Source organism: Pristiophorus japonicus, chromosome 14, assembly GCF_044704955.1.
Source record: "Pristiophorus japonicus isolate sPriJap1 chromosome 14, sPriJap1.hap1, whole genome shotgun sequence".
In the NCBI taxonomy this organism is placed as follows: Eukaryota; Metazoa; Chordata; class Chondrichthyes; family Pristiophoridae; genus Pristiophorus; species Pristiophorus japonicus.
In genome coordinates this window covers 55,649,489-55,671,105 of record NC_091990.1, presented here as the reverse complement: position 1 = coordinate 55,671,105, position 21,617 = coordinate 55,649,489, and the positions used below count along the sequence as shown (strand labels likewise).

Below are 21,617 nucleotides of genomic sequence, written 5' to 3'. Positions count from 1 at the left end.
AGGCTGTGTTTGAGGCCTGGAGTCACACAATCAATTTCAACCAAAGTGTGAGAGTCCTCCCAAGTGGAGGGGGAAGGGGGAGGGGGAGAGGGGAGTGAGAGAGGGGGAGTGAGAGGCGGGAGGGGGAAGTGAGAGAGGGGGAAGTGAGAGAGGGGGAGTGAGAGAGGGGGAGTGAGAGAGGGGGAGTGAGAGGGGGGGGAGGGGGAAGTGAAGTGGGAGGGGGGAATGGGGGAAGTGGGGAGGAAGAGTGGGAGGGGGGAGTGGGGAGGAGGAGTGGGAGGAGGGAGTGAGAGAGGAGGTGGGAAATGAGAGTGGGGAGGGAGAGGGAGAGAGGAGGGAGTGAGAGGGGGAGGGAGGAGTGAGAGGGGGAGGGAGGAGTGGGGAGGGGAGTGAGAAAGGGGAGGGGAGTGAGAAGGAGGAGGGATGTGAGAGGGGAAAGGGGAGTGAGAGGAGGGAGACAGAGTGAGAGGGGGGAGGGGTAGGGGAGGGAGAGTGAGGGGGGAGGGGTAATGAGAGGGGGAGTGAGAGGGGGGAGGGGGAATGAGAGGGGGAGTAAGAGGGGGGAGGGGGAGGAAGAGGTGGTCACATGGCTATGTTCCAGTCAGACCAGGATCCGACTTTAGAGTTGTTTGTGTCACAGACGTGGCAGCATCACCAAATCCGAAAATACATGTCTGTACTTGTTTCATCAATGTGAAATCAGTGATGCTGTGAAGAACAATATCGGACTGTGTGTCGGGAGCGTGAGGACGGGACAGTTGGAGGCTGGTGGGTGGTCATGTGATGAAACCCCTCCAGGAATACATTCAACCAGAGTTGGCAACGCGCGTGTGTGTGTGTCTGTGTTTGTATCTGTGTGTGTGTGTGTGTGAGAGAGTGTGTCTGTGTGTGTGAGTCTGTATCTGTATCTGTGTGTGTGTGTGTGAGTGTGTGTCTGTGTGAGTGTGTGTATCTGTGTATGTGTGTGTGAGTGTCTGTGTTTGTATCTGTGTGTGTGTGGTGTGAGAGTGTGTTTGTGTGTTTAAGTCTGTGTCTGTATCTGTGTGAGAGTGTGTCTGTGTGTGTGAGTCTGTGTCTGTATCTATGTGTGTATGTGTGAGAGTGTGTGTTTATGTCTGTGTGTGTGTGTGTGTATCTGTGTATGTGTGTGTGAGTGTCTGTGTGTGTGTGTGTGCTTCTATGTCTGTTTGTGTGTGCGTCTGTCTGTTTGTGTGTGTGTTTATGTCTGTGTGTGTGTGTGTATCTGTGTATGTGTGTGTGAGTGTCTGTGTGTGTGTGTGCTTCTATGTCTGTTTGTGCGTGCGTCTGTCTGTTTGTGTGTGTGTCTATGTCTGAGTGTGTGTGTGCATCTGTGTATGTGTGTGTGTGGAATTTTGCCAGTGTTTAGCAGACGGGATGGGTGGCAGATCGACAGTGAAATGATTTGCTGGACAGTGGGTCAGGAACCCGTTGTCACATCGCACACTTGCCTTTCCTAATGCCAGGTCTGCCAACACTGTAGACCCATCCAGCATTGGACTTAATTTAAACAATTGTTAGCTTGTTCACAAGCACTTAAGAGTGAATTTAACCTTACCGTTTGACTTTAACAGCTTGCCCATGCCTTCCACGCTGCACCTGGACCAACTGAGGCGGAAGTTGAGTGGCCATTGAATCAGCTGATGAATGACAGCTTGAAATCTAGTGTAAAAGCTCCCACTTCACACCTGGTCACTTTCCAAGTGCAGAGCCTGTTGCTTTCTCCCTTTGGAACACAGATTGAGCTTTATGGCGGCTGCAAGTGTTTGTGACAAACTCTTCAGCCAATGTCACCTCATTGCAGCAACCTCTCTCATCTTTGCAGATTGCTTCTGTCATCTCAACTTCAACCGGTATCTACTCCATCAGGATGGGAACCATTTACACTCTGTCACCTTGGCCCTCAGAATCTGACCACGATCAGCCCCAAACACCAGCAGCACCAGTCAGACCAGCAGCACCAACAAACTACACCGACCTTCTCCGCAATCACCTGCTGCTGCACAGGACACAGGGCATCAGCACCTGACCACATTGCTGCCCGGGAGGCCAGAGATGGCCTCATCATGGCCACATTTACCTCACTTGATGCTGTACACCCTGGCTGCCACGTGATGTGCCAGGTCGGCACCACCCCACACCAACACCATAAAGCATCTCTACAATGACCAAGCCATTCCTTTCACACTCATCACCATTGCGGTGGATACCGTTATGTCTCACCATTCACTGCAACTCACTGAGCCACTTCCAAAGGTGCACACAAATCTGTCCAAGAATGCAAAGTGTTGAAAATAAAGGGTTCAATGTTTAATACCACATTAATGGAAACTTTACATGAACATTGCATAAAACACCCAAGTTTCTATCCTTGTGCGTTGTTAGTTGGTATGGCCGCACTAGGATGAGGGCTGGCTCGTGAGATGGGGATGTGATAATATAGATGGAGAGAGAGGGATGGGTGGAGGTGCAAGATAAGTTGGTGTGAGTAAGGATGTGCAGGCGTAGGGAAGGCAGAGTGATGGGGATGTGATGAGAGGCAAAGCAGGATGAGGTTGAGTGTGGCTTTATACTAACGTTTCGTGATCTACTGAGATCATTGAAAGGTTGCGCCACTGCAGCCAGGTCCTCCTGACCATATCCCTGCTTGTGCCCTCCTATGCAATGTACAACCAGGCTGCGTTGGTCTCCAGGGGAGGTTCCTTCTGCCCATTGGAAAGAAAGAGAACCTCCCTATGTGCTGTGACTTCCTCCATAAGTATATGGAGGGAGTCATGGGAGTGCCTGGATGCAGCCGTACACCTCTGTGCCGTGATTGTCAGTGTTTGCACCTCAATGCTGTATAACACTGACAGCACAACTGTCAAAATAAAGCAGATCATAGTCCCTTTAAGGAAACCGGCTAATGCGTCATCAAATGATGTCACCAGACCCGCTTCCTCTAATTGGTTGGGAAACATGCTGGGCAGGCTTAACAAGCCCAATCAGGGCAAATTGATTTCACAGAGCGGGGCTTGGGACCTGCCACCGATGTCGACCGCCATGGACCTGCCGAAGTCAGTTAAATTGTGGCCTGTGTGTCTGTGTCTGTGCCCCTATCTCAACAGATTACTGTTAGCACACCAGCTTGTTCCATTTCTCTTTATGTAAATGTGATTCTTTTTAAATTTGAGAACAACTCTCCAATCACTAATGATCTTTTGACTGTGGCAATCCCGTCAGACTTTCAAAAGACACAGTGATGGGAGCAGGAGCGAGCTGACCGTGTCCCTGCGGTGTAATAGACGGACCCAAAGTGATATGTTACATGAGTCACACCACAGTACTCTCTGTAATTTCTCAGTTCTAGTATCATCCTAGTAAATCCTTTCTGTGCTTTTTCCAGTGTATTGATATTCTTTACAGAATCTGGAGACCCAGGGGCTGAAATTACCCCTTCCCTTAAGCTCTGTTACCGCCGGAAATCATCGGCCACGCTGCAGAGTGCAATGGCCGCCGATTTTCCGTGTAATGGCCGCCATTTTGAAAATTCTGCTCCTGTGGTATTTCGGCGGTGACCCGCTCCCCCCCTCACTGCTCCATTGCTGCCGATCCGTCCTAAGTGCGTCATCAGAGCGCGCACCGCCGATGTTCGCCTCCGATGGCGGAATTCCGCCGAAAAAATCTTGCTCCCGCCGCGCGGTGCCAAAAGCAGTTTTTTTTCTGCTGGTGCAGTGAGGCTATTGTCCTTGTAAAATGGCGGCACGGCTCGCATTGAAGGGGAGGACACACAGCCGCTGCCGTCATGTTTTTTTTGTCGGGCCGACAATTATGCCCCCGGGTTCGGCCGGGCCGCCAACAGGCAGCCTGGCTCCCCCCCTTGAGTGCCAGGCCGTTGGTCCGGCCCAAACCCTCCCTGGTGGCCCAGTGGGCTGAATTTAAACAATTGCACAGGCTCTCCCATTTAAGCGAAGGGGAGAACCATGGTGACGCAGCACCGTGATGACTTCACCAGCGCTATGCTGATGACTGACAGAGGCAGACACTCCGCCCGCCCCCAACGTTCGCCACCCGAGTGTGTGAACTTCCGCTCACCGCCGCACAGCCGCCCCCAGTATAACCGACTCCCGGTCCGCCGTCAAAAAAACCAAAGAGCGGAATCTTGCTCAAGAGGCCACCGCATCCACCACGCCGGTAAAATCTACCGAAACACGGTAGGTGCGCCCCTCTTCCAGCGGTGGGCAATTTCAGCCCTCAGAACTGCTCACAGTACTCCAAGTCTCGTCTGACCAAGGTTCTATACAAGTTTAACATAAACTTAGCTTCTTTTCAATTCTCTCTCTCTAGAAATGAACCCGAGTACTTTTTTTTATGACCTTATTAACTGTGTCATTACTTTTAGTGATTTGTGTGTCTGTACTTCCCCCCCCCCCGATCCCTCTGCTTCTCTACCCCATTTAGACATTTAGGGCTAGAAATTGCCCCTTTGGGGCAGTAACCTTCCAGGGGCGGGACTTTCTGCTCTTGGCCCGGAGGTCCTGCCCCCGACGCAGAATTGGGCTGTAAGCCCCTTAAAGGAAGGGTTGCTTCGAGTCCAGCACCGTGCCAAGCAGGCCAGCACTACGCTACAGCGTCCCTCCCCTTCCATTGAAGGGGAGGGCTGCTGCGCACTCTGAAGGCCCTTTGATGGCCACCACTGGGTCACCAGCACCAGGGATGCGATCAACCGCGCCCGCAGCCCGGCACCCAAACCGGAGTGCCGGGCTGCACCATGGCGGCCTGGTCGACGCAAGGGCTGTCATTGCCGGGCCGACCCAAGAGTCAGCTGACAAATAACAATGGTGGCCTGGGGCACTTTAAGGGGTGCCCCGGTGGCAGATGTCTGGGCAATTTCCCCAGCGGGGTGCAAAGGGGTCGGCACGCACACCAATGATGTCATCACTGGTCAGGCACTGGCCCGGAGAGCTACTCGCAGGGCATGGCGCTGCTGGGACAGCGCCTCCCAAACCTCCGGAGCAATTTCCCAGGAGGCAGTAGTGCCCCCCTCCCCCCAGGCGGAAACGCCATTGCACCCCATTAGCACCCCCCGGGGACACTATAAAAAGGGGCAATTTTGTCCCATTATTTTCCAAGGAGTATGTAGCCTCCTTATTCTTGTTACCAAAATGGACCACCTCACATTTATCTGTACTGAAGTTCATTTACATGCCCATTCTGCAAGTTTATTAATTTCTTCCTGTATTTTGTCGCAATCTTCCTCTCTATTAACTACACCCCGCAATTTGGTGTTGTCCGCAAATCTTGAAATTGTATTTCTAATTCCCGAGTCCAAATCGCTTATGAAAATGAACAAAAGTGGTTCCAGCACTGATCCATGTGGAACACCACTTCACTCTTTTTGCCAGTCTGAGTAACTACCTTTAGCCCCATCTCCCTTGTTTCCTGTTTTGCAGCCAACTTACTGTCCATTCTGCTTCCTGTCCCCTGACTCCACATCTTCCGATGTTAATCATGAGTCTTCTATGCGCTACCTTATCAAAGGCTTTTTGAAAATTCAAATGTACTACTTCTACTGTATCACCTGCTTGCCTACCCTTTCTGTTACTTCTTCAAAGTATTCAGTAAGGTTGGTCAAGCAAGATCTTCACTTTTGAAATCCGTGCCTAATATGTCTCTACTTATCTGTAGAATAACTCCACGAGGCCTAGTGCTGTGCTTGAACTGCTGTGACCTTGGTCTCTTTCTTTATATTTTCAGTTTCTAGATGTTTTTCAATGACATCATTGAGTAAGGAATCCATTATCTTTCCCTCCACTGACATTAAGCTAATTAGTCTGATTTGCAATTAGGGACTGGAGTGCACAACATGTTGCGTATATTAACAACCTGTTAAAACCTTTGGTAAATAGATTACCTCACTGCTATCATAGCCACAAGTGCTTTGGAAAGTTTTGATATAATAATCTACAATTTTTTATGTATTTATTTTAGCAAAGTACAAAACACAGTTTTGGGGTTCAGCTAGTGCAGCTCCCGTAGTTTGTGCCTTCATCTGTTACACCCCAGTAACTTCTTCCTATATTTATTTTATTCTGACTATGATGTACACAGTGCATTAGTCTCCAATAACTCTAGATTAAACTTTCCTGAAACTCTTCTGTCTCCCATTTTCCACTATCTGTATACCTCAAGTCATCCAAACTCTGATGCCCGTATCCTATGCTGCACCAAGTCCCGCTCACCCATTGCCCCCATCCCTGCTGACCTACATTGGTTCATGGTCCCTCAATGTGTCAAATTTACAATTATCATCTCTTCATGGCCTTGCTCCTCCCTATCTCTGAATCCAAACTCCCTGGGGGAGAAATTCGGTTGTGCCTCTGTTGTGGCGGTAACCCAGGCGGTGCGGTAATTTTAGCGCCATGAAAAAGTTTGCGCCTCTCGCCCAGAAATTCGTCAGAATTGTCAAAGAACTGACAGGGGCGCTAAATCAACCGTTGCACACCAGAGCTGGGGGGACGCTAACGAAAATGCCGGCGCTAAATTTAACCGAGTCATTGCGCATGCGCTGAACTCCGATTCAGATCCCTGGAAGAGCCGAGTCTTAAAGGCACGGCATTGTAATGCATCCATTAAAGTTTTCAACATCATTTTTTCTCAAGCTGAACTTTTATTTGTCTGCCGTTGCAAACTCGGAGGCTCACGCACCGTGCTGTGTGTAAACGTTGCACTGACTGTGACCTCCGAGGGAAGCGCTTTCTCATTCATTACCGTTCCCTCCATTGACGTTAAGCTAATTAGTCTGATTTGCAATTAGGAACGGGAGTGAACAACATGTTGCGTACTGACTATTTTTCTAGACTTTATTGGTGGGCGCACAATGAGGTACATGCACCGAATTTAGTGACTGGGGTGCAAGCGTGGGCATTGCTCCATGATGACATCATGATCGAAGTGATCGTTAGCAGGCGCTAATGGTTTGTGTCCCCGGTGAACCTCTAATGCAGCACACCCGGTCACTAAGCTCTAACACTCGCATTCATGCCCCCTCTGCCCGCTATCTGAGGCTATAGAAAACCGAAAATCCAGCCCTCTGTTCCTATCACTCAAGACTCTTATATATCCTTTCCTCCCTTTGCCGCCCTCATTGGCAACTGGGTCTTCAGCCATCTAGGCGCTAAGCTCCTAAACCCCTCCACTTCTACACCTCCTTTAAGATGCTCCTTCGAACTCACGTCTTCACCCTGCTTTTTTTGGCTCAGTGGCCATTTTTTTTGATCACCCCTCTGTGACGTGCTTTGGGACGTTCCTCAATGTTAAGACCACTACACAAATGCAAGTTGTTGTTGTACAATATTAGCGATAACTATATTAACATGGAGCATCCTCCTCCGTTTCGGATGCCCCCAAAAGTACATCACCTTCCTCCGCCTGCTCCACGACGACATGCAAGCCGTGATCCTTACGAACAGATCCATCACAGACCCAATTCATGTCCAGACCAAGGTCAAGCAGGACTGCGTCATCGCCCCAACCCTCTTCTCAATCTTCCTCGCTGCCATGCTCCACCTCACAGTTGATATGCTCCCCGCTGGAATGGAACTAAACTACAGAACCAGTGGGAAGCTGTTCAACCTTCGCTGTCTCCAGACCAAGTCCAAGACCACTCGAACCTTTGTCGGTGAGCTACAGTACGTGGACGACGCCTGCGTCTGTGCACACACAGAGGCTGAACTCCAGGACATAGTCGACGTATTTACCAAGGTGTATGAAAGCATGGGCCTTATGCTAAACATTAGTAAGACAAAGGTCCTACACCAGCCTGTCCTCGCCACACAGCACTGCCCCCCAAACATCAAGATCTATGGCATGGCCCTGGACAATGTGGACAACTTCCCCTATCTCGGGAGCCTCCTATCAACAAGAGCAGGATTGATGATGAGATCCAACACTGCCTCCAGTGCGCCAGTGCAGCCTTCGGCCGCCTGAGGAAAAGAGTGCTTGAAGATCAGTCCCTCAAAACTGTCACCAAGCTCATGGTCTACAGGGCCATAGTAATACCCACCCTCCTGTATGGCTCAGAGACGTGGACCATGTAGCAGACACCTCAAGTCGCTGGAGAAATACCACCAGCGATGTCTCTGCAAGATCCTGCATATCCCCTGGCAGGACAGACGCACAAACATTAGCGTCCTCGTCCAGGCCAACATCCCCAGCATTGAAGCACTGAACACACTTGATCAGCTCTGCTGGGCAGGCCACATAGTTCGCATGCCAGACACGAGACTCCCATAGCAAGTGCTCTACTTGGAACTCGTCCACGGCAAACGAGCCAAAGGTGGTCAGAGGAAACGTTACAAGGACATCCTCAAAGCTTCCCTGATAAAGTGCGACATCCCCACCGACACCTGGGAGTCCTTGGCCAAAGACCGCCCTAAGTGGAGGAATTGCATCCGGGAGGGCGCTGAGCTCCTCGAGTATCGTCGTCGAGAGCAGGAAAAATCATGCGCAGGCAGCGGAAGGAGCGTTCGGCAATCCAGTCCCACCCACCCTTTCCCTCAACGACTATCTGTCCCACCTGTGACAGAAACTGTGGTTCTCGTATTGGACTGTACCGCCACCTAAGAACTCATGGTAAGAGTGGAAGCAAGTCTTCCTCGATCCCAAGGGACTGCCTATGATGATTTACACCTTCATATGAAAATTATTTCTGCTAATTATTTGATCGGAAATGTCAACCCATTTACTTTAGATTTCAATTCCCATGTAATGTATAAAAAGAAAACAATGCATTTCTATCGCACCTTCCACAACCCTAGGATGTCACAAAAGCACTTTACAGCCATATAAGTACTTTTTTGAAGTGTCGTCACTATTGTAATGTAGGAAATGTAGCAGCCAAATTACACACAGCAAGCTCCCAAAAAAAGAAAGGTGATAATGACTAGATAATCTGTTTTAGTGACATTGTTTGAGAGATAAATATTGGCCGGGACACCGGGCAGAATTCCTCTGCTCTTAGAAACATAGAAACATAGAAATTTACAGCGCAGAAGGAGGCATTTCGGCCCATCGTGTCCGCACCCGCTGACAAAAAGCCGCACGGCCCTTGGTCAGCAGCCCTAAAGACTACATATAAACCTATGAACAATGACGGAAAGGTAAAGAGCACCCAACCCAACCAGTCCGCCTCACACAACTGTGACACCCCTTACACTGAAACATCTACACTCCTCCCCAACCGGAGCCATGTGATCTCCTGGGAGAGGCAAAAACCAGATAAAAACCCAGGCCAATTTAGGGAGAAAAAAATCTGGGAAAATTCCTCTCCGACTCATCCAGGCGATCAAAATTAGTCCAGGAGATCACCCTGGCCATATTCTATTCTCTGCAGTACTTACCATTATATCTGCGCTGTCCAACAAAAGGTCATCCAGTCTAATCCCAATTACCAGCTCCAGGTCCATAACCCTACAGGTTACTGCACTTTAAGTGCCCATCCAACCATCTCTTAAAAGTGGTGAGGGTTTCTGCATCCACCACTCTTCCAGGCAGCGAGTTCCAGATCCCCACAACCCTCCTTGTAAAGAAGCCGCCCCCTCAAATCCCCTCTAAACCTTCCACCAACCACCTTAAAACTATGCCCCCTCGTAATAGACCGCTCCACCAATGGAAATAGACCCTTACTATCCATTATGTCCAGGCCCCTCAATATTTTGTATACCTCAATGAGGTCTCCTCTCAACCTCCTCTGTTCTAATGAGAACAAACCCAACCTATCCAATCTGTCCTCATAACTAAGATTCTCCATTCTAGGCAGCATCCTAGTAAATCTCCTCTGCACCCTCTCTAGTGCAATCAGGTACTTTCTATAATATGGCCACTAGAACTGCACACAGTACTCCAGCTGTGGCCTAACCAAAGTATTATACAATTTAAGCATAACCTCCCTGCTCATATTCTATGCCTTGGCCAATAAAGGCAATCATTCTGTATGCCTTCTTAACCACCTTATCCACCTGGCCTGCTATTTTCAGGGGTCTGTGGACAAACACTCCAAGGTCCCTTTGTTCATCTACACTATTAAGTGGCCTACCGCTTAATGTGTATACCCTTCTTTGAAATAGTGCCGTGGGATCTTTTACATCCACCTGAGAGAGCAGATAGGGCCTTGGTTTAATGTCTCATCGGAAAAATGGCACCTCCGGCAGTGCAGCACTCCCTCCGCACTGCACTGGAGTGTCAGCCTAGGTTTTTGTGCTCAGGTCTCTAGTGGGGTTTGAATCCACAAACTTCTACCCCAGAGGCGAGAGTGCTACCCGGTGAGCCAGAGCTGACACATTTCCACAATGAACAGAAACCAATGAACGCTGTAAGGTTTTTGGGTTATAAGGATATTTTCCCCTTTGAATTTGAAGCAGTTTTCTCAAAGAGGTCTGGCAAACAGAATATTAATGTTCCCCACATCTTAGTAAACAACGGGATGGTGACTTGGCTTTGGCCTGACTGGATAACGGCCTGTTTAGTTTAACTGCTGATGATCAGGAATTACTAATCCATCCGTCCCACCGAGCCAGGGGAGATGCAAGCAACAAATCACATCCGTCATAGAGAGACATGTACTTTTAAATCAAAAGCGTCTGGGGAATTTCCTCGGAGCTGCTCCCATAATAAACAGCTCCAGAAGTGTGGACAAAATGGGGCTTCCGGTGAAACTATGGCGGCGGAATAGGAGAAGCTCTGAGGAACTTTAGTGTCTCTAAGCAGCCATTTTAGTTTTTAACTGGAATCCAGTTTAGAATTGGGTCACCACCACATTTAAAATACATTTATTCATCCATTATACATAAAAATAAATGCATCCACAAGAAATGCATCTCCAATGGCACGAAAATTCTATGCCTTAGGGAGGGTTAAGGCTAGATTTGATAGAAGTGTTCAAAATGATGAGGGGTTTTTATAGAGTAAAAAGGAGAAAATGTTTCCACTGTGGGAGGGTTGGTGACCAGAGGGTACAGATTGAATATAATTGCCAATAAAATCTGGGGCGGGGAAATGAGAAGAATTTTTTTATGCAACGAGTTGTTGTGATCTGGAATGCACGGCCTGAAAGGGTGGTGGAAGCAGATTTAATGGTGATTTTCAGAATGGAATTGGATATAAACTTGAAAATGGAACATTTGCAGGGCTACAGGGAAAGAGCAAGAGAGTGAAACTAATTGGAGCCAACATAGGCACGACGGGCCGAATGGCTTCCTTCGGTGCTGTATGATTCTATGATCATACCAAGTTTCACTGTGCATACACTTGCTTCTTGCTTGTATATTTTTGTATCCATGTATTTGTGATGCTGTTTTCACGTCACCAGATTTCTGGGCTGGAAGATTACTTTAGCTTAAACATTGTTCTTTCCCATCTTTGAATTAGTGTTCTTCAGTAGTTCTTCCTGCAGGTAGATTTGCTCCCATTGGTCTTCCCGTGAGTACTTAAAAAAAACATTTGTTCTGCAATGTGGGCATCGCTGGCTAAGCCAGCATTTATTGCCCATCCCTAACTGTCCTTGGGCAGGTGGTGGTGAGCCACCTTCTTGAACCACTGCAGTCCATGTGGTGAAGGTACTCCCACAGTGCTGTTAGGGAGGGAGTTCCAGGATTTTGCCCCAGCGACGATAAAGGAATGGCGATATATTTCCAAAGCAGAATGGTCTGTAACTTGGATGGTGTTCCCGTGCGCCTGCTGCCCTTGTCCTTCTAGGTGGTAGAGGTTGCGGGTTTGGAAGGTGTTTCCGAAGAAGCCTTGGCGAGTTGCTGCAGTGCATCTTATAGATGGTACACACTGTAGCCACGGTATGCCTGTGATGGAGGGAATGAATTTTTAAAGTATTGGAAGGGTGCCAATCAAGCGGGCTGCTATGTCCTGGATAGTGTCGAGCTTCTTGAGTGTTGTTGGAGCTGCACTCATCCAGGCAAGTGGAGAGTATTCCATTGCACTCCTGACTTGTGCCTTGTAGATGGTGGAAAGGCTTTGGGGAGTCAAGAGTTGAGACACTCACCGCAGAATACCCAGCCTCTGACCTGGTCTTGTTGCCACAGTATTTATGTGGCTGGTCCAGTTAAGTTTCTGGTCAATGGTGACACCCAGGATATTGAAGATGGGGATTCGGTGATGGTAATGCCGTTGAATATCAAGGGGAGCCGGTTGGACTCTCGCTTCTTGGAGATGGTCATTGCCTGGCACTTGTGTGGCGCGAATGTTACTTGCCACTTATCAGCCCAAGCCTGAATGTCGTCCAGGTCTTTCTGCATGTGGGCATGGACTGCTCCATTATCTGAGGAATTGCGAATGGAACTGAACACAGTGCAATCATCAATGAACATCCCCACTTCTTACCGTTTGATGGAGGGAAGGTCATTGATGAAGCAGCTGAAAATAGTTGGGCCGAGGATACTGCCCGGAGGAACACCTGCAGCAATGTCCTGGAGCTGAGATAATTGACCTACAACAACCACAACAATCTTCCTTGGTATGACTCTAGTCAGTGGAGAGTTTTCTCCTTGATTCCCATTGACTTCAATTTTACTGGGGCTCCTTGATGTCACATTTGCGCAAATGCTGCCTTGATGTCAAGGGCAGTCACTCTCACCTTACCTCTGGAATTCAGTTCTTTTGTCCATATTTGGACCAAGGCTGCAATGAGATCTAGAGCCGAGTGGTCCTGGCGGAACCCAAATTGAGCATCGGTGAGCAGGTTATTGGTGATTAAGTGCTGCTTGATAGCACTGTTGACGACACCTTCCATCACTTTGCTGATTGAGAGTAGACTGATGGGGTGGCAATTGGTCGGATTGTATTTGTCTTGCTTTTTGTGGACAGGACATTGCTGGGCAGTTTTCCACATTGTTGGGTAGATGCCAGTGTTGTAGCTGTACTGGAACAGTTTGGCGAGAGGCGAGGCAAGATCTGGAGCACAGGACAGCCGGGATTTTGTCGGGCCCATAGCCTTTGCCGTATCCAGTGCGCTCAGTCGTTTCTTATTATCATGTGGAGTGAATCGAATTGGCTGAAGACTGGCTTCTGTGATGGTGGGGACCTCAGGAGGAGGCCGATATGGATCATCCACTCGGCTCTTCTGGCTGAAGATAGTTGCAAACCCTTCAACCTTTTCTTGTACTAATGATAATCCACTCTCTACTAGGATACAACATTAAACTATGGAACTCCCATACCCATCACTCTCACTGTCCCATTATTTCTTTGTTGCAGTGTGTACTAACTTCTCCAGGAGTCCATCTGACTGTGGAAAATTTGGACTTGAAGATGTGTGAAATGAGATCCCATTCTTTGGCATACTGCCTGCAGTAATCTTTTACACACTGTCGTCCATTAGGTATTACATGTCTGAAGAAAATTGGTTTAATGCAATTTATCACCATTTTGCAAGTGGCATTGTGCAGTTTGCTCACCTCTGGGTAAATGAAATAGTAATTAGTCACAAGCAAGCAGTCTTTCCACTGCCAAGGGAACAAAATGGTACCAAGACTCTTGTACAGTTGATGTGAGCTTTAATGGTTTAGTCTTCATTTTAAGCACAATGACCAATTTCCTGAGTTTGTGATGAAAACGGGCAATTTCTACTTTTCTCTTTGCCTGTATGTCCTCATGAATCTTTTGCAGCATTTCTTTGGATGATTTTTTTTGCCGTTGCAATCTCACTTCTGTTGTATATTATTCCATCTATTACTGTTAATTCCTCTTTTCATTTCTAATATTTTTTCATGTCTTGTTTTACTTGTATTCATCTTCCACCATTGGCCTGAAAATTGCGGCCTGTCCGGGTGTGTACGATGTGCGCACGCACCCGAAGAGGCCTCGCAAATACCGATTCTCGGCGCGCAATGCGCACGTGGCGATAACCAGCTTTTGCGATCCTTTGATAAAGCGCGCGCATCCCCGGGCGAAGGACATTCGTGGGCGGACATTTGGGCTATTTGCCCAACTCTTGCCCAGCGAATGTCCTTCAAACTCTTACACCAGGTAAAAGAAGGTGTATAACTTACTTTTATCAGCGTAAGAGATTTAAAACATACAAAAAATAAATTTTACTACTAATTTTATATTAAAAACCTTGTCTATGAGGTAAGTTTATTTTGAACACTATTAAAACAATTTTTAAAAAATTCACAAAAATACATTTTTCTCTAAAACATTTAATTTAATGCAATTTCTATTAATTTAAAAAAGTGAAGTTTAAAAAAAATTTATGTTGTGTTTTATTTGATTTTAGGGGGATTCTCATGGACAGTAATGGAGCTCGGAGCTCAGAGCTCCCGACACTATCAATGAGAATACTACATTGTGATTGGTGGTCCAGGCCCATGTGATCCCAGGATGCGCACATGCTACTGGAAGACATAGGCACAACTAGACCTCGGAGCACAAGCCTACGTTCCTCTGGCACTACCAGGCATTTTCGTTAAAAACATTTCGGTTGGAGCGTTCGCCCATGAGAAACCGTCAACCAAAATATTTAGGCCAATTCACTATCCCAAAGCTCTCGTTTCTTTCAGTCTGAGTTCTGATTAGCTTCATATTTTAGACCGTAACATACAGATAATAGTCATATGAAAGTAAGCATGAATACCCTTGACTGTTTTGATTGGCTTTTGCATTCTGGTCTACTGCTCTTCGTGCTGGATCAATGCTGCACATAAAATTTGTCCTGTGTATTTGATACCCTCAGGTTAGACTTTTGTAGCCTAATAATCGTTGAAATGTCTATTTCAAGATTAATGGTGGAGCCACTACAGATTGAATGAACTTTCACAAGCTGATGTAAAACTTAACCACTCTTTCTCGATTCCTGGATATCTTAACTGTGTATTGGTGAATGAATGCCATATATCGCACTTTTGCAGTGATTTATTCCATTGGTGATGCACCAGTGGGAATTTTTATTATCCTTTCAGGATCGTCGAACTTTGGAACCAGCTCTTGCCTGAGCAGTCCCTTTATGGTTGTCATGTCTCATCTTGTTCACCCAAAACACTGCTTGCTATATCCTAATCCTTCGCCCCAGTGCTCGCTGACCTACATTGGCTCCCGGTCCCCGATTTCAAAATTCTCATGCCCTCCATGGCCTTGCCCCCAGCCTATCTCTGTAACTTTCTCTAGCCCTACAACCCTCCGAGATATCTGTGCTCCTTCAATTCTGGCCTCTTGTGCATCCCCCCACTTCCTTCACGCCATTGGCGGCCGTTCCTTCAGCCACCTAGGGCCTAAGCTCTGGAATTCCTTCCCTAAACCCCTCCACTTCTCCACCTCCCTCTCCTTCTTTAAAACTCTCCTTAAAACCTACCTGTCCTAATGTCCCCTTTGGCTCGGTAGAATTTAAAAAAACCTGATTACGCTCCTGCGAAGCACCTTGGGATGTTTTACTAAGTTAAAGGCGCTATATAAATGCAAGATGTTGTTGTTCCTGATTCTGGTTCCATTCAGTAGTATTTACTAACAGATTTACAAGACCTGCTATTTTTTTTCTCCAAAAGATTTGGCATGAATTTACCCAGGTAATTGGCAATGTCTAGAAGCTTCCTCCACATCTTTCTTGCTTTAGATGTAGTGCGCGGTCAATTATGAGACTTCCATTTTGTCAGGTTTAACGCCTTCACCTGTAATGATGTCACCAACAATCTCAGCTCAGCAACTCCAAACAGACATTTTTCGCTACTAAATTTGAGGTTGACTCTTCTAGTAACTAAGTACCTTCTGGACTTTGTGTTCCTCTTTGGATGAGCACGGCACCATTTTGCCATCCATCGATTTTTTGATATCATCAATCCGCTCGTATATGTTAAGAGTGGTTTAGTTACAAACTCCCAGAGGCAATGTCAAAGGGAAGCCATAAGAATCTGTACCTTTCACAAGATGTATTGCAAATGCCTAACCGTGGAAATTGCTTCATTCAGTTTCGGTTGCCAAAAAGTGGAGGATGCATCTGTCTTGCTGTGATATTTTGCAACAGCAAACTGGGCTACAGTTTCATTCCCAAATTGGAAGCTTGCAATTTCCCCTCTTATTAACCTTGGTCTGTGAGATTGTGCCAAATTCAAAATGTACGAATTCTTTTGCCAACAATTAATAATGAACTCAGCCATTCCAGTGGTTCGTCTATTTTATTTACGACCTTCACGTCCTCCATTCAATCAATCTCCACTTTTAGTTTTTTTCCAGCTGTAGTGCAAATGGTTGTTATCGACACGGGTAAGTTGTTTATCTATCCTTATTCAGTGCTCCTATGATAATCGGTCCTGACCTGGAAATTGATCCTGGTATTCCTGTACAAGTGTTCAGTATTTCATGTCACATTGGGCCTTTATTGTGATCACTCTAATGGATCAAGCTATCACAAGCACTCAGACCTAAAATTGCCTCCACTACCAACATCACATTCCATTTAGCATTGTCAAATGCAATGCTAGCAACTCATCTTCCTTTTACTCGTACATCTGTTCCCAAGTGTTGCACTGCTGTGTCAGGCTGAATAGGCAGCAGTCCTTACCTCTGTCAGAAGGTTGTGAGTTCAAGACCCAGGTTGGATATTAAGGGAATCAAGGGATATGGGAATCGGGCGGGAAAGTGGAGTTGAGGTAGAAGATCAGTCATGATCTCATTGAATGGTGGAGTAGACGCGAGGGTCCGAATGGCCTACTCTTGTTTCTTATGTCCTTATGTCTCCAGAGACCTGAGTCCAATTAAAAATGGCACTCCAGTGCAGTACTGAGGGAGTACTGCACTCTCGGAGATGCTGTCTTTCAGATGAGATGTTAAACAAGGCCCGTCTACCCTCTCAGGTGGATGTAAAAGATTCCATGGCGCTATTTTGAAAAAGAGCTGGAGGGGTTCTCCCTGGTGTCCAAAATTTTTCCCTCAATCAACATCACTAAAACAGATTATCTGATCATTGTCACATGGTTGTTTGTGGGACCTTGCTGCATGCAAATTGGCTGTCATCTTTCCTACAACAGTGACTACACTTCAAAAAGTACTTAATTGGCTGTAAAGTGCTTTGGCATCTCCCAAGGTCAAGAAAGGCACTACATAATGAAAGTCTTTCTTTTTTTATATATGTAATGCGAGCAACTCACTTGCCTTTCAGGAATCTATCTGTTCTCGAGTATTGTTGGTGTACTCTGTGATCTGCTGTAATCCCGCTCAGGAAATGCTTTCACCTGTGCTCCTATATTTAACTTGAATGATATAACTCTTTTAGTTATTGCTGATGGCACCATCCAATCTCTCGTGTGCTTTCCTTGCAACTGCTACATTTCAGTAACATTTCTCCAATAACCTTTTTCCCTCACAGATTGCATCTGATTTTTCTTGCTCTGCGATTGGCAGTGAATCTTAGAACATAGCAGCAGAGAAACAATGCAGCCCCCTTAACTATTGTTCTCCATGCGTCACCTAGTCCTTCTCCATGAGTCGCCTACTTACTTTCTGTTCCCTTTCATATTCCTCTTTCTCTTGCCTTTTAACAGAATCTGTGTTATGGTTCTTGCTTCAGCAATAATTTGTGGCAGGGAATTCCAAATTCTAACCGTGCTCTGTGTATAGGGTGTTGGGGAAGTCCAGAACCAGGGGTCACAGTCGAAGGATAAGGGGTAAGCCATTTTGGACCGAGATGAGGAGAAACTTCTTCACTCAGAGAATTGTGAACCTGTGGAATTCTCTACCACAGAAAGTTGTTGAGGCCAGTTTTTTAGATATATTCAAAAGGGAGTTAGATCCCTTACAGCTAAAGGGATCAAGGGGTATGGAGAGAAAGCAGGAATGGGGTACTGAAGTTGTATGATCAGCCATGATCATTTTGAATGGTGATGCAAGCTCGAAGGGCCGCATGTCCTACTCCTGCACCTATTTTCTATGTTTCTATGTTAAAGATTTTTTTTCTCATCTCCCCATTAAATTTTTTTTGTGATTATTTTTAACTTATGCGTTGCTCGTGGATTCAATCTCAAGTCGTCATGTTGCAAGAGGCAATCAGAGTGAGAAGGCAACTAAGTAAGTATTGGGAATTTGGCCTGAATTGGAATTCAGCGTGCTTGAAACTACTTTGAGTCCATTTTATTATGGCAGGATAGTGGAAACCAATGGTGTACGGAATATACTCCTCTGCATCATAGGTACACAATGCTGTATACCTAGCAACAACTTCAGATTCCAGGGGTTTCCCGAACTACCTCCACCCACGCCCTCCTTCTTCCCTGGGGGATGACCACCCACTTCTCTTTCTCACGATTCCTCCCAAGCTGCAGGAGGACTACCTCCTGTAATGTCTGCTGGAGGAATCCATCCTCCTACAATATAGTCCAAAATGACTCCAATTGTTTCTTGAGCTCAGTAACTTTGAGCTCGAGTGAGTACACCTGGAAACACCTCTTACATCTGTGACTGCCCTGGACCCTCAAAGTTTCTAGAAACTCCCACGTCATGCAAGCTCCATACACCATTGGATTCCACTATCCTGCCGTAATAAAATGGACTCCAAAGTAGTTTCAAGCACGCTGATTTCCAATTCAGGCCAAACTCCCAATACTTACTCAGTTGTCTTCTCACTCTGATTGCCTCTTGCAACATGATCACCTCTTCCTTTTATAATGTACTTCAACTGAATTTTCAATAAAGAATTGGATATATACTTGAAAATGTTTAGGGCTGTGGGGAAAGAGCAGGGGGATGAGGCTAATTCAATAGCTCTTTCAAAGAGCTAGCACAGGCATGGTAGGCTGAATGGCCCCCTTCCGTGCTGTATGGTCCTATGATTTAATCTTCTTAAAACACCATGTTCAGCACAGACACACAACCAAACACAGGTATTACTTCCATGACAGGCAATTAATGAAAAATCACACCCAGCCACTCGTACTTTCACACCTTATTAATGGCTAGCTTGGCAATCGAACTCGTCCACTCGGTTGCTAACTGCAGTTGTTGTTTTGCAACTAACTAGTGAAAATATAGGCTTTAGTAGTTAGCCGCTCACTTGTTCCAACCGTTGAATCTATACTGCATTCCATACCATCTACACAATTTTCTCTTATCTCACTCTCCTTTTGATTCCGTGGGTAGCATTTATGATTTCCCATTTTACTGTTTATTGATCATTTTCCAAATGATAGCCCATTGGGTTTATTTTTTTTCTCAGTTCACAACTCCTGGGCCACTTTGTTTTTATTGCTCAGCTAAGAGTCTGTTTCGTCGGCAGCTTTTCTCTCAAACAATGATCTGCAAATCCACAAATTGTGATTCTGTCAGCTTGACTGCGAGACTGTCATCCAGGCACTCACTGATCAAGGAATTGTCCCATTTTCTGTTCACATGAAAACTGAAGTGTCTCTTTATACGTCACACCCAGTACCAGATTCTCTCTTTCCTCAAAGTTGAAATTATATTCTGTGCCATAAATTTCTATAATTATAAATATTTAGCAGTTTTCTAATCAGTAGGGAAATAGATGCTTTCATCTCACTTTTATCGTGCCCTTCATTGGCTGTGAGATACACTTCCAAATGTTGTTCAATCACTGTTCTGCAAGATTTACAGTCACCTCAAGATTTGATAGAGATTGCAAGCTATCCATTTAATAGCGCTTGTATGTCATTGTACCAGGCTCCTCATTTCAGTTACTATTCTTCATTTCACGTTCCCCTTCATTCTGACACTCTGCTACCTGTTTTTTTTATGGTTCTCAGGAACCCAGCATTGTTTGAAGCAATCTCACATTCAGCAGCACAGCTTCTGTATACAACTTTCATCTTGCAGACTGACTGACTGCTCCAGTCTGGCTCCAATCATTTGCAGAGTTGCAATCTTGATGCCACATTTGTTCTTATTGAGGCAACATCTAGAAATTCTCATTCAAACTGAATTTCCAAAATGAATATTGGATTGTTTACACTTTTCACCCCTTGCACTACTGAAAAACATGCTGTTGGACTTTCAACCTTCCCCATAAGTAGCAACGCTGATCTCTTTGTTGAGAGATCTTAATCGCCTTAATAAAATTCTTGATTGAACACTACAATTAAATTCTTGATAAGGCATCTTCAAGGTACAACAGGGAATAAACCTGTGCAAAATATGGTGACAGAGGGTTAAACCTGAGTGATGTCTATCTGCGCCCATGACCATGTGTTATTATATCCACTCAATGTATATGTCCCACATACCTGTACATTGATATCATACATATTATATGTGTCTATATTATACACACCAGAAATGTATATCATTATACATCTTTAACATTACACGGATATCTTAGTACTTTAGTCTTTAAGAATTCAGTCTTTCGCTCCAGTGTGCATGGTGAAAAATACTGGCTATGTTTTTAATAAATGCTCACTTTAGACTCCTTACCTACGGCTGCGGTTCGAAGTTGCCGCATGTGCTCCTCCACGACCTGGGGGTCCCGGGAGCTGTAGGGTCCCAGCTCAGGGTAGAAGCTGGCGCCGATGTCCTCGGGTGGGTTGTGCCTGCCCTTGGGGTAGCTGGCGGCCACTTTGGGGTCCCAGTGGGGCACCAGCAGGTGGTCCCAGCGCACGAAGCGGCCGTCGAAGCGGGGGCTGCCGTACCAGCCGTAGTAGAAGATGTGCAGGTCGGGGTTGGCGGCGGGGTAAGCTCCCAGCTGGGCGGCGTGGGCTCGGCTGACGGTGGGAGGCGGCGCCAGGATGGCTTTGACCGAGGTGGGCCGCCGGTGGTCCACTCGCTGGGCAAAGGGCATCCGCTGGTATCCTGGGCCAAGCTCCCCGAAGCCCTCGGCCGGCTTCAGAGTCCTCAGCCCCATCATCGTGCCGAAAATGAAGAGTGTGAAGAGCGATAAGGCGAGGCAGGTTTTCCTGCGGAACCTGGCCATGATTCCTCAAGTCCCCTTCTCTCTTGTGATATTTGTCTTTTAATGCATGGAGAACATACACAGAAAGCAAGTCCCGCTTTTATGCACTCTCACATCGTTCTGGTGATTCATAACATCCAGTCAAATATCTCTCAACAAAACCAGGTCAATATCCCGGGGTCAGTTACAGTCTCTCTGCTCCCCCCCCCCCCAATATCTTCCACCTCTTTAATTCCTTCCCCCTCTCCTGTTCTCTCTCTCCCCCCCCCAATCCAATATTTCACCTCTTTAATTCCTTCCCCCTCTCCTGTTCTCTACCCCACCCCCAATCCAATCTTTCACCTCTTTAATTCCTTCCCCTTCTCCTGTTCTCTCTCTCTCTCTCTCTCTCTCTCCCCACCCTCCCCTAGTTCAATCTGTGGATGGAGATAAGTGATTATCAAGGATCGCCTGAATGCTGACTCTACCTTGCCATGGAGGCTGGCGGTCAGATGTAATCTGCACAGGGACCGTCAATCATACATACATACACACACAAAGCATCTCCCCAACCCCGAGACTCCTCACACAGGCTATCCAGCTTCCGTCCTTGCTTCCATTTGTAGATCGTTCTCCCCCCACCCCCCAGCCGCCCCCGCATCCCCCGGTAGGGGTTCAAACAGAACTGCTCTCCTGTGAAGTCAATGCAGCTTTTTTTCCTCCCGAACTGTAGCAGAAACCGATTGCC

The 21,617-nt window shown here is 46.6% G+C and overlaps 1 protein-coding gene across 1 annotated transcript in view; it reads right to left on the bottom strand.

Moving 5' to 3' along the window:
- The window catches only part of maneal (mannosidase endo-alpha like), a 54,339-nt gene extending 33,270 nt beyond the window's left edge, over positions 1-21,069 (bottom strand). Inside the window, exon 1 of the mRNA XM_070898512.1 lies at positions 20,416-21,069. Within this exon, the coding sequence (XP_070754613.1) occupies positions 20,416-20,911 (496 nt within the window). The 5' untranslated portion in view covers positions 20,912-21,069. The remainder of the gene's footprint in view (positions 1-20,415) is intronic.
- Positions 21,070-21,617: the final 548 nt, after the last annotated feature.